Source organism: Kogia breviceps, chromosome 2 (assembly GCF_026419965.1).
Source record: "Kogia breviceps isolate mKogBre1 chromosome 2, mKogBre1 haplotype 1, whole genome shotgun sequence".
NCBI classification, from domain to species: Eukaryota; Metazoa; Chordata; class Mammalia; order Artiodactyla; family Physeteridae; genus Kogia; species Kogia breviceps.
In genome coordinates, this window is record NC_081311.1 from 29,282,588 (window position 1) to 29,296,146 (window position 13,559).

A 13,559-nucleotide genomic window follows, 5' to 3' on the forward strand; every position below is an offset into this window, starting at 1 on the left:
AAGTATGGGACCAGAGTGTGCCCAGAACTGCTTTCCATAAAAATCCAATGACTGAGGATTCTTCTGCTGATATGGAACAGAAGCAAGGGCTACTGGGAAATACCAAAGTATAGGTCCTGGGGATGTCACCCGGTCGCTAGGAAAGCTTGGCAGTTGGCTACAGAAAGAGATGAGACAGAAGAATGTGGGAAGAAAAGAGCCAAAGAAGAAGCAGAACGTTCCCATCTCTCATTTTCTCCTGCTGTGCCCGTCACTGCTCCAATCTGCAGAGTTAAACCAAGGGTGGGAATAAGCTGCCCTTGCTCTCCCCTGCTTCCTATTGGGTTGAACACACACAGTCATGGAAAAGGTGGGGGAAGGTTAAAAGAGTTCTCAGGAGCACATGGCACCAGCCAGAGTTGGATCGGAAGACTCAGTACCTCCTAGGGGGACTGCACAGCAGAAATGAGTCACCTTAATTTTCATAATAAATACCAATGAACTAGAACTAACCTTCTTACAAGTAGGAAGTTATAATTAACTAGGTTGTCTGGTTAACTGAGGGTTAATTTAAAAAAAAAATATACTCCTGCTCTCATGCTTTCATTCTTTTCTTTTTTTTTAATGCTTTGATCCTTTTCATTGAAAATCTTTTAAAAATGTACATCTTTCCTTTCTGCTGAAACTTCATAGCATGTTCTTCATTCACCAAGATTCCTCACATGGGAAGGATCTTGAAGGTCCATGATGTGGTCATGTCTAATTTTATGGGCATATGGGGGTGACCACTTAGCTGGGGAGGGTACCAGACTGGCATCTCCCATTGACAGTACTCCTGTAGTCATCATGAAGGCATGAGCTCTCACAAAGCAAGAAAAAAATTCATTTCTTGGTGGAAAATCTCCACTAAGTAAGAGAGAAAACTTTGGTGAAATTTGAGAAGGTGATTAAGTCGTCTCGTACAGATAAACATGGGAACCAGATGGTTTTTGATGGAAAAATGTGATTTGTGAGACAGTAGAAATCAACATAAGTAGTTCTGAAGTTGCAAATTTGGGGGTTTGAGGTCTCAGAACAGAGCCTTTTGAATGTTGAGGGTCCACTATACAGACAGTGAAACATAACTGGATTCTTGATGCCTGAGGCTATGGTGGGGCCTCAGAATCATCGCCAAAGCACTGGGATGAGGGAAACAGATGTAGAGGGTATGGGAAATTGGGCTGTGCTTTAACTTCAAGGTAACTTAAACAAATTCTTAGTTTGGTCATTACTTGCTCCATGACCCTAAGAGATCAATGTCTAGGGATGAAAACAATATAAGCGCTTAACTGATTGTTCAGATTTATTACATTCTACTCAATCCTTGAGTTACTGTGTGCCTCTGTGAGGAGCTACTTTACCTGATTAAAAAATAATCCAGTAACTTTTATTTAATTATCAAGAGAGGTTAAGCCTGATGAAAAGTTGTTTTGAAAATTTTACATATAGCATCCTTTGTATGAGCAGAGCTAGAGAGAATATGGTCGCTACACAGTAACATTACTAGAAAGATAAGGAGGGGTTGTGGGTTAGCTAAAGGCAGAGACCACATAGAAGAAAAGATGTAGGAAAAATAGGAATAAAGCATAGTCTTTCATCGTTTCTTCCTATTTTTCTTCTGCTGCACCCCTTATCCCTCCATTCTGCAGTCAGACAAATGATAAGGAAAAATTCACACCATTCCTCACCCCACCATTTCTCCATCTACGTACACAGATATATCCTTCGGGGCTAAGTTCACAAGTGACACCATTGAACCAGCAATGCCTGGTCAGTGAGTACAAGTGAGTGTCAGCCACGCAACATGCTATGCCTTAGTCCTGGGAGAGACTAGTTGGGAGAGACTAGTTTTCATGTGGGACAGTGACAGAGACCAAAGGCCTCTTGCATACCCCATGGATCTACGGAGATTGAGACCCCATGCATGTTTACCTGGGGAGCCTGCCAGAGAGTCCCCTCTGCTGAAGGCGAAGGTACGAGACACAGAGACGGGCACTAAAGAGTCAAGGATTTGTGAGTTGCGTAAGGGAAGATAAACATAAAAGGAGAGAGACAAAGAGCAAAGCGTGTGAGACAGTCTGTTCCCGGATCTTCACAACATCACATTTCTCTGCCAAAGTGAATCTTGCCTCTGGAAACATGGAAATTGCATCCTCTCACAAAGTCACTCTCCAGAAAGAAGAAAATAAAATAGACTTTGCTGAAGGTCTTCCAAAAAGATGCACAATAATTTCTGAGGGGATCAGACCCGCCAATGACAAGAACAGGCAGTGCCCCAACAGGGAGTGTGTGTGAGCAGTGTTCTGTCTGAGGCGCCTTTTGGAGCCAGCAAATGTGCTGGGAGCCCAGCACTGCATTCCCGCCGGGCTCTCCCAGCTGCCTCAGGTGTCCAGATCACCTGTGGGAGGGGTGAAAGCAAATGCATGCTCCTGCTAGGGGCATCCTCGAGGAAGCTGTCTCCTGCCTCGGGACTCCTAGGAGCTCCCTCTGTGGTCACAGTGCTGGGGAGGAACTGTGCGTGGCTAGAGCCTTGGGACACAGGAAGGGCAGCATTTCTAGCAATTTTAATTTAAATCAAGTTGATAAACTAAATCAGTCATTTCTTTGCAAGTACAAATATCCCCTTTTCCTTCTCTCTCCCCACAGAATCTGAAATGGTGCTGGCTATCACTTGGGGCCTGGGTGGGGCGGAGTGTGTAGCAATACTCCAGTCCTTTCCCGATCTTGACCCTGATCAAGTAGTGTTTCTGCATGGGAATCTGTTTTCATCTCTCTTATCTGGTCATTCCCAGAGTCCCTTCCAAGGAGCTAAATGAAGTCAGAGTGCAGGTGACAGCACACTGAAATAGGTGGCTTCCATAGTCTTAGCTGCTAAGCCCGATGACTTGCCTGAAATTATCCAATAGCACAAAGGAGTGGGAAGGGGAAAGCCTTATACCTACCTGATAATCATTTGCTTTGTCAAATAATCATATTCTTTGTCAAAGAATATTTTAACAGGCCCCTAGTGTCACGATACACACTGGAATAAGAAACCCCATTGTCTCAAGAAGAATCCTAGCACTTCTGGGCCACAGATTAAATGTATACCCAGCCAAGCAGGTAGGAGACTTGTTCTCTCTCCAATTGCACACCCTGTGGGCATCTGTTCTGGTCACGCTGAGCTCAGGCCCCGTCCCTCCAGAGTGCCAGGCTCACCACGGTCCTCCTGGGTTCCCTGGCAATCAGAACCAAGACAAAGGAGATAGTGCAGACTGTGTTCCCTTTGCCCTGCACAGGAAAACCAGAGTGACTTACTTGTAACCTCGTGTTCAACTCTGAGGCATTGGTCACAGGGCCAGTGTTCTGGCAAACTCATTGTCTCCTTTATTACCCTCAAGGCTGACAAAGCTCTAGGCTGGCATGAAGGACAGGGGTAGTTTGGTAGGCTGAGACCCTACAAGAGTTTACTGCCTTGTGGCTCAGCTTAAGCTCCTCCTCAACCTACAGGTGAGGTCCCTGGCCAGTGAAAGATGCTGGGTGGCTGGACCTGGGCTGAGAGTGGACCTGGAACAAGGCAGGGCAGGGGGTGGGGGTGGTGTGAAGAACTCTTTGGAGTTCTACACACTTCGCTGTATTAGGTAAGGAGGGCTTGCGGGGAGGATGGAAAATGTCTCCATACCCCTGCAGGCTAATTTAATTTCTTTTTCCTCCTGAAGATTGATAAAGATACTCACAAGTATGGGGAGGAAAAGAGAGGTTACTATTTTTTTAGTTAACCAGTTTTGAAGGAGAGATTAGCGTTGCAAGTTTACTGTGTCTCACGTATAAAATGGAAGGATTTTGATGGAAAGAACTAGAGACAGGAAGGAAGGAAAGAAGGAAACCAGATAACATCTTCTTACTACTTAAAACACTTTTTTTTAAAAGAAAGAAAGTCATCTAAGTCAGATGGGCTTGGGAGCTTTAGGTAGCTCTTTTCCCCTAGAGTTCCCACCACTTTTGGTCTTGTGGAAGAGCCAGAATAGGGCCAACGTGTCTAGGTAACATTTCATATCCCAGGAGTTACTCTACCATGAGAAATCTCCATGGATGGTGGAAATCTCCTTTAGAGAACCAAGATTTACCGGGTCCTGTAGACCATCCCTCCCCCATCTAGACTTCTTGTTCTGAGAACTGACACTTCCTTCATCAACCTTAATTGAGAGTGGTTGGTTTATATAAGTACAATAATGTACGAGGATTTTTTATTTTACAGCTCTCCTTCAACTCATGTTGGACAACCCCTTGGGTGTGGGCACCTACTTCAATTTCATTTCAGACATCTGCTGGGCTAGGATGTGAAGTCACCCTGCAAATTGTTCTAATATTTCCACATAGAAATTACATTCTAGAACATGATGGATCTAAAATCTCTATTTCATTGTGCTGTGTGAACTAGTCAGGACACCGGAATGCATCTAGGTATATCACCAACCTGCTGGGTGATTTGGAGCAAGTCATTTCTTTAGTTTCTCTGTGTTAAAATGGTATCTACTTTTCATGTGCCACGGATTGAGATATCAAGTTTTGGGTCCCTCTGATAAATCCCAATATAAAGCACTATGTCAAATCTCTCTTACGATGAGAAAAAACACCCCTTTGGCATTAAAATGGCCACCATAAACACTAAGAGCTGAAAGCAATGCAAAATTCAGACTGGTGAATCAAAGAGAAATCTAGAGAAATAATGCTTTCTGGATCACACTTTTATCACAAGAAATGCCATGCCCTCTAAGCACAAGTGCAATAACTTATGCAGGAAACAGAGAGAAGGTAGAGCACAGAAGGCGCAGAAGACACCCGCCAGCAGCCCCATGCCAGCCCCCACCAGCATGCACGGCCAGCTGCAGACACTTCTCCACCAGCTGAGATGTGGTAAACGAGGAAAGAGAAGCAGGTAAGCAACATACGCACCAGCCTGGGACTTACATCCTAAGATCTTGCAGTCACTTCTTACTAACCGCCACAGACACAATAATAGCGTATTAGGGTTTGCAAGTAAAGGACAGTGGGTGAATTATCACAGCAGCGAAGGAAAGGCTGAACCTACACCAGAGCACACAAACCACGTGCCTGCATTCCCTGGCTGGTGACAATAAATGGTGCCTCCCCTCACAACCTCCCTCCCCCATCCTTCGTGATTTGCACGTGAGCAGAGAAGCAGCAGAAAACATTCCAGACACGCAGAAACTAAGCCCCCTGTGGTCCGTGGGTACCTGGCAGAAAGCAGTGTTCCTGGCAGAGCATACATAGAGGCTGCCAGCATTTGTGTTAGCCCTAGCCCAGGCTGAGAGTGCTTGGTCCGGGTCCCCAGAGTGGGCTGAGGCAGGACCACAGCAGGGAGGATGAGGGAGGGGTTTGAGAGATACATACGAAGGACAGAGGATCCAGCCAGACTTCCAACCTTCCGCACATCGTTATCTAAGGACAGAAGGATGCAGTGTGTTTCAGAGGCAATTCAGAAAACACACCTTCTTAAAGGAATTCTCCCTCTTCCACCCCACCCACAGCACCAATCAACCCTGTAAAAACAGGGCAATCAGGTGGAAGTGTAAAAAGTAAAATAAACTTGTCTTTTCATGTTGAAAATTACCACTATCCATCCCTAACACTGGGTAATGTTACTGTCTACCATGTACTTCCACATCTAAAGCCCAGGAAGGTAAAAGGCTTGTCCAGGGTCCATCACGGGAGTCACAACTTGAACCCAGATGCATTTTCTCCACTGTCCCACTGCTTCCCCAATAAGCTATGGCTTGGAAACTGGAATACCTGAGCAAGCAGTGGTCATGATGGCTGGGACACCATAGTAGGTGAAGGCTCCGTTCTCGAAGCGAAGGCCTTCCTTACCAACCTCCACCTCCACTTTACCCTGGAGAAAGAAGGAAGTGTACTAAGGGTGTGGACGAGCACTTCCAGATCTACTAGTGACTACGACCCTAAGCACTTCTGCTTGGATAATAAGTGGACTTAAAATCTTATCACAGGGAAATGTGAATTCTGTCTGGATACGTTTCAGAAACAGCAACTCCAACTTCAGAAGGCCCTGGCGGTAAATTACTTGCTTAGTTCATAAAGCATCATCCCGTCATGTACATCCAAGCTTTCCTTGCAGACTGTAATGGCTCTCCCATGATACGGGTCCTGGCACCAGCTAGCCCAGAACCCCGTAAACTGCCCCACTGCTGTAGTCTGAGACTAGACCATCTCTAAGTCTGGCTGAGATAAAGCCTGATTCTGTGAGAAGCTTATGCATATAGTGTTCGTCAATGGGCCTGAAATCCACTGCATGGATCCGCCCACACCCTATGAGGCCTGTACTATTTTTATCCCCAGTTTATAGATGAATCAATTCTGAGGCTCAGAGAGATTAAATAACTCGGTCAAGGTTAGTTAGACTTTAAAGCTAGATCTTTCCAATTTCTGAACCTACATTCTTGCCACTACATTTTATGCCTCCAAAATTTATTTGAAAATGGTTAAGTTTATATTAGGCATAAGACTCTATGTGTTCCTTGTGTTATATAAATGATGTAACAGGATGCTTCTCCATTTCCAACAGTAAAGAATGCAACTCCAGGGGCTTCCCTGGTGGCGCAGTGGTTGAGAGTCTGCCTGCCGATGCAGGGGACACGGGTTTGTGCCCCGGTCTGGGAGGGCCCCACATGCCACGGAGTGGCTGGGCCCACGAGCCATGGTCGCTGGGCCTGCGCGTCCGGAGCCTGTGCTCCGCAACGGGAGAGGCCACAACAGTGAGAGGCCCACGTACCGCAAAAAAAAAAAAAAAAAAAAAAAAAAAAAAAAAAAAAAAGAATGCAACTCCATTTCTGGAGAAGAGAGGGCATTTTATTGAGGCTATCTGGAAGGATGGGTGTGAGACACACTACCGAGTCACAGCAGACAGGCTGCAGGGGAACTGTAACAGAGAAGCCCTTTCTAAGTCAATGTGAGTTTAATGAAGATTTTAAGACAATCACTGTATTTAGGGCTCACCAGATTCTGTTGGACTTTCCAACAGGGAATAGGGACGGAGCTAATGGTGGAGCCAGGCCAGGACACCAGCACTACCTAGTGCTGGAACCATGCCTGACACTTACTTACAGGCCTTTCCAGGCACCCAGGGCAAAGGGTGACTGTACTCCTGTGAGTACCGGGAAGATGCTGCCCCTCTTTCATTTGCTCGTTTATTCCCTTCCCAGTCTTCTTAAGGAGGAGAAGATTAAGGAACTGCAAAGGCTGAAGTGTGGTAGAGAGAGCGGATGTGTTCTGTGTGCTTCCAGAGAGCAGAGCAAGGACCAGTGGGTGGGAATCAGAGATGGTGAGATTTCAGCTCAACAGAGAGAAGGGCCTGAAACAAGAAGTGTCTGAAGTTTGGGAGGCAGTGCACAGTTGCATTCCCGGGCATGGCCAAGCAGAGACAAGGAGGTGTTAGGGATTCTGTAGGGCAGCAGGTTTGGAAGTTCAGCGGCAGAACCCCTCTGCTGGGAAGTACCCACTGCATCCCACCACAAACATTGCTGATGTCAGATTAAATGCCATCAAGATCCCACCACTCCAGGATGCCAGCCAGTCACACCTGTCCCCTCTGAGCGTCACGGACAAACACCCACACCAACTGGCCTTGCTCCCAGGGCAGCCAGCCAAGCCTTGGAACCTGGCACAGAGGAGGCATGGCCATTCCTCTCCAGTCTAGAGAGGTCCTGTCTTGCCCTTGGGGGGTCCGTGGCTTTCCCACTCACCTGCAGAAGTAGCACAAAATAGTCCACAGGGCGGCTGCGCTGGTACAGGTAGTGTTCCGGGGCCTTCTTGTTCTTCTCATCACACTTCAGCTCCTGGATCACGTTGGGATGTTTCAGGAGCCGGAGCAGGATCTTCTCCGAGAGGTACAGAGACTTAAACGGCTCCACTTCTAGGGGAGACCGGGAGGCAGGAGGAATTGGCAGCTGGGAGGAGTCAGGGTGGGCACAGCCAGGGCCATTCATGCTCTCGGGCACCAAGCTAGCAGGATTCCTGCAATTCCCTTGGGTGGGTGGGGGTCTTAAGCCCACGTGTGTGTCTCAGGCCCTCTGGGGATGTGTGTCCCTGCACTGGCACCTCAGGGGAAACAGGTCACCATTTTGGCAATGTCAGTTTTGTTATTATTTTTCTCCTTGATTTTATTTAAAGCTGCACATGAACTTAAAAAAGAAGAAAATCCTGCCTTTTGTGACAACATGGGGGAACCTGGAGGATGTTATGCTAAAGTGACATAAGCCAGGCACAGGCACAAATACTACACGATATCATTTATATGATGAATCTAAAATAGTAAATTCATAGAAGCAGAGAGTAGAATGGGTTGGGGGAAGGAGGTAATGGGGAGGTATTAGTTAAAGCGTACAGAGTTCTGGTTATGCCAGATGAATAAATCCTAGAGATCTACTGCACAGCCTATAGAGCCTAAGAGCAATACTATCCTCTATACTTAAAAATTTGCTAAGACAGTAGATCTTATGTTAACACACACACGCAAAAATAATAATAACAAATAAAGAGGGTGGGAGGAAACTCTTGGAAGTGATGGATATGTTTATGGCATAGATTATGATGATGGTTTCATGGGTGTATGTTTATCTCCAAGCCCATCAAGTTGTATACATTAAATATGTACCGTTTTTTTGTATATCAATTATACCTCAATAAAGTTGCTCAAAAAACAACAAGAGGGACTTCCCTGGTGGCACAGTGGCTAAGAATCCGCCTGCCAATGCAGGGGACACGGGTTCGAGCCCTGGTTCGGGAAGATACCACATGCCGTGAGCAACTAAGCCTGTGCGCCACAACTACTGAGCCTGTGCTCTAGAGCCTGTGTGTGACAACTACTGAGCCCACGTGCCACAACTACTGAGCTGGACATGGATAAGTAAGCCATGTAAACATGGCTAAAAAAGTTTTAATGCTACAATCAAATGAAATACAGAGAATTTAATCTGACTTACTTGTATGATGTGTATCTGTTGAATGAAATGAAATTTCAAGTTAACAGGAAAAGTTAATTAAGTGGGAAGTTCTCAATAATGAGAAGCATCACTGTATCATATTTACATATTAATAGATATTATTATTTATATTGTTATGTTATACTATACTATTATGGTGTATCATTATATTAACAGATACAGCTGTTTTGTTCTAGGAAATCAGACAGCCAGTAATGAAAAGAAATCTGTATTTAGAACTAGATAACATGTTGAAAACCCTAAAGAAGCTCCAATTTATGTATGTATGTATGTATGTATTTATTTATTTTCTTTATGACCTGAACTTAAAAAAAAATTTTACTGGAGTATATTGATTCACAATGTTGTGTTAGTTTCTGCAGTACAGCAAAGCGAATCTGTTGTACATATATCTACCCTGTTTTGGATTCTTTTCCCATATAGGCCATTACAGAGTATTGAGTAGAGTTCCCTGTGCTATACAGTAGGCCCTTATTAGTTATCTATTTCATATATAGTAGTGTGTATGTGTCAATCCCAATCTTCCAATTTATCCCTCCCCACTCTTACCCCCTGGTAATCATAAGTTTATTTTCTATATCTGTAACTCTCTTAGAAGCTCCAATTTATATTTTCTACTTTTTAGTAACTGGAACAGTACTAGCACTCATTATATACTCAATAAATACATGTTAGATTCATTAAATATTGAACTTAGTAACGTATGTGATCATTCTAGGTCAGCACATTAATTAGGCATGGATGAGAAGGTTAGACGGTTCAAAGACAAACTTTACTTTCTTCACAAGAAGCAGTTTATCTTTGGATCCTCTCTTTTTTCCTTTCTAAAGATTCCAGTATTCACAATCCACATCTGTATTTGAAGGACTCATAGCTCACAGACCTACATGGCCCCTGGAGGGTCTGGGCCCCAGGGCCTTTGTGGCTGCACAGGAGATCGCCTGTCCCTCCCTGATGAACCCTCTGGGGCCCACCAACTCCTGCCTTGAAGCAGGTGGAGGAAGGGAAAGTGCAGCCCTTTTCTCGAGTAGAAGAGACAAAAGCAGAGTTGCATTATGCTCACTTCCCCACCTAGAAGATCAGGCCTGAGGCGGAAAATGACAGTATGTGGAGTCCTGTCGCCCCACCTAAGATGACCTCGTCTCCTGGAACAGTGGTTCTCAGCCCCAGAATTGGAATTAGGTCGTAAGGTATTGAAAGAGATTGGTGCCTGGGTCCCACCCTCCAGAGCTGCCTTGCCTGCCTGGGGTGGAGATGCGGGTGGGCAGAGTCATCATACCTGTGGCCATGAAGCGGTGCGTGGCCAGCAGAAGCTGTGGCGAGATCTTCACCCTCATCTCCGAGTCAGAAAGCTTAAACAAGGAGAAGTCGTGCCGCTTCCTCTCCCTGTGCGGGACCCTCTGCTTTTTCCGATTGTCGGCTGTCGGGACAGGGGACAGATTGCAGCTATCTCAGAATCGCTAATGGTTTTTGGAGGTTTCACCACAGTCCCCTGAGGCAGATGGTTCCTTTGGGACCACGGGGATTTCTGGAAAGTGTCAACTGTATGTGACATCGCAACATCTCTTTCCCAGAGACTGGAAGGATGTGGATAAGGGATAGAAGGTGGGAGCCGCTGCCATGTCTCAGTGTTACTTGCACTGAAGTGGTGAACAGTGGAAAAGGGGAAGGCCAGCCTGGGGCTCCCAAGTTCAGGCTTCGAGGGCTGGCCCGCCCGCTTACGAGCTGTGCAACCTCTCTAAGCATCAGAGTGTTTGTGTGTTTTAATCTATACAATAAGGTTAGAGATTAATCATAATTTTTCTGCTCATCTCAGGAGTCTCTTATTATGAGACTCCAATCAGAACCTATCTGTGAAATGCTTACAAAAAGGCATTCAAACACGAGGAACTTGCACTCTTAGCCTCAAGGACTTTGGCAGGGCCCAGGGGGTTTCCGCCTCTGCCTTTCTCCTGTCCCCAGAGCTGAGCTCACCTGGTCTCTTCCTGCTGATTTAAACCACACTCTGAGTGGTACCTGAGGCATGCCACCCAAGGGAGGAGGGCAGTCACCCCCTCTCCCCACTCACAATTCTCTTGCTTCAACGCTGGCCCCTCCACGGGGAGAGAATTGGGGGAAATAAAGGAAAGAAGGAGAAAAAATGGAAATAGCTCTGTAATCCATAAAGGTGTGGTCTCTGGGTGGCGGCCTCAGGCAGGACTATTGTGATTACTGATTGAGAAAATCTCTGCTTTTTCCAGTTTAATTTTTTCTCCTGCTTTTTAAAAGCTTGTCTTAAAAAACATGTTTAGGGGGTAAGGGGAATGTTTTCTTTGGTCATGTCTCTTTTGCTTTCCCTTAGTATTGAGTAAAATTTGGAAACTTTAGTCTATCTTAACCTGTGCTAAGTGGAGCAGAGAAACGGATTTGGGTTTTCTCCAAAGCTGGCCTAGAGAAAAACAGGGCTGCAGGGAACTTTCAGTGCAGGCTGAGAGGACACAGTGGAAATGAAAGGGAATGAACTCCAGGGACAGGGCTTCCTTTGGACTCTCCCCCTCCCTTTGGAGCTCACTCCACCACACGACTGGGTTCCCTTCTAGAAGGGAGCAAGTGCCTTCCACCACCTGCTCTCTTGTGGGCCTGCCTTGGATTCTGGGCTCTGGCTTTAACACTCCTTGTGTCTGGCTGCCACAGTGGTGAGATCCAGGCCCAGCTGCCCCGGGGGTTGGGGTCCGGGGAGAAGCAACACAGTATTCCTGGCTCCTTGGCCTTCTCAAAACTCTTAAGGATTCATGCCAGAAGCTTATTTATAAGAGTGGGAAAACCCTCTCCTTTAGAGAGAGGACGGTTAGGCAAGACAGCAGCAAATATATGTATCAGACCGTCCTTTTGTGTGACTAGTGAGTAACCTTCCGATCTGCATGACACATTTGTCTAAATATCCCCTTTCTCTCCTCCATCAGAATGCCACCGAACAGTTCATCATTGGAGAATCAGTTTTCTGATCTCCCTCTTCATTCCTTCTATTTTATTAGTGAGCATTCGGAGTATTAGGTCATTCAAACAAAGGCCCTAGGAAGAGCTTACTCATTTAGACTCCTGTCACTACTATCAGCCACTAACACTTTAGTGTGAATGTTTTCACCACTATATCTTTTGAGACACTTGGGAATTCTAAATCATGAGCCATGGGCAGAGGTGGAGAAGGGAGAAAGGAATGGGGGAGGGAGAAATTAACCCTTAACTCAAGAAGATGAGCCTGGCCAGGGCTCCACAGCAATAGCAGACTCTGGGACACTCCTGCTATATTTCGTTAAGGCCTGACCCACCTTTTAGGTCTCACCCCAAAGTGAAGCACTCTTTCTGCACCACTCACTGCCTTAGAGTCTCAAAACCTTTTCTACAGGGAGCTAGTCTCTGAACAGCTGCCTCTAGCAAACTAAGGATAGGGGTCTGGAATGGGTTATCTGAGGGGAGGAAAAGGGACTGCTGTCCCAGGTGATGAAATTCACTCGGGAGGAGGAAACACTTCCTGGCCTAGGGACTCCCATTGATTTAGATAATACTCCCATCCCTGAGGAAAGCAGGCCTTTGTAATGTTTGCAAGCAAAGCTGTGATAAGGCTCAGTAACTGAAAGCAGTCACTATCTGCAAGAAGGAGTCTGTGTTGTTCCTGAGGGGGAGTGGGGAGGAGGGGGGAGGAGGCCAGAAAGGAGGGAGCGGGGACCAGAGCCAGGGGTGGGAAGTGGGGAGAGGGAGAAACCAGGCGGCAGGGCTGAAAACGCACAAGGGACATGAGAGACTAAAAGGGAGACTTCAGGTTTAGCTTAGGTTGTTGTGGGCAATCTCATGAGTCTCTACGGCACACGGATGTTTTGAATGAGTGGATCCTGAGTGGAACCCCAGGGGATGCTGAGGTCTGTGTCTAGGTGGACGAAGAGACAAACCAGGAACAGCACAGGGGACAGAAACAAGGGCAGAGGGGTCATCCGAGGTGCACTTTATTTCCTTTGGTTCCTTTTCCATCCAAAGGCCAGGAAGTCTCCTTTTCATAGTCTTGGCTGTGTTCCTGAAGGTTCCCCCTGGATAAACATTTAGCTAGCACACTCTCGGTGACTCAGGGATGGTTCAAGTCAGGGCATCTTGCCGTGCCAGCTCCTGGCAGGAGAGGGCTGACACACAGCAATGCCTGGGGCTTGTCCTGACCCCCTTTTACACTGTTCACCAAACTAAGCCAGCTCTGAGAATCTCAGAGAAAAATATGATGGCCTTGGACAAAAGCCAACGCTGTGCACTTACTGTAGAGGTCAGTTTCATCCAGGATCTCCGACTTGATGATCTCCTCTATGATGTCCTCCAGTGTGACAATGCCCATTACCTCATAGAAGGGGTCCCCTTCTCCCTCATTATTCACCCGCTGGACAATGGCCAGGTGAGACTTTCCTAGAGATGAAGGAAGTCACAGTTAAGCATCCGGGACATTTTCAGAGAACTTTCCTTGTGAGAAAATTATACTAAGTTGACCTCTGACCAGTCTTGGGA

The 13,559-nt window shown here is 46.3% G+C and overlaps 1 protein-coding gene across 5 annotated transcripts in view; it reads right to left on the reverse strand.

The window, feature by feature from the left end:
• The window catches only part of CNNM1 (cyclin and CBS domain divalent metal cation transport mediator 1), a 55,735-nt gene that overhangs the window by 17,572 nt on the left and 24,604 nt on the right, over window positions 1–13,559 (reverse strand). For 3 of the 5 annotated variants that reach the window (XM_067024886.1, XM_059054694.2, XM_067024885.1), the window contains exons 2-7: window positions 13,317–13,460; window positions 10,318–10,458; window positions 7,779–7,948; window positions 5,812–5,911; window positions 5,413–5,460; window positions 1,951–2,013 (exon numbers count right to left, since the gene is read on the reverse strand). In XM_067024886.1, the coding sequence (XP_066880987.1) occupies window positions 1,951–2,013; window positions 5,413–5,460; window positions 5,812–5,911; window positions 7,779–7,948; window positions 10,318–10,458; window positions 13,317–13,460 (666 nt within the window). The remainder of the gene's footprint in view (window positions 1–1,950; window positions 2,014–5,412; window positions 5,461–5,811; window positions 5,912–7,778; window positions 7,949–10,317; window positions 10,459–13,316; window positions 13,461–13,559) is intronic. The other 2 variants (XM_067024887.1, XM_059054695.2) reach the window with 1 other exon arrangement.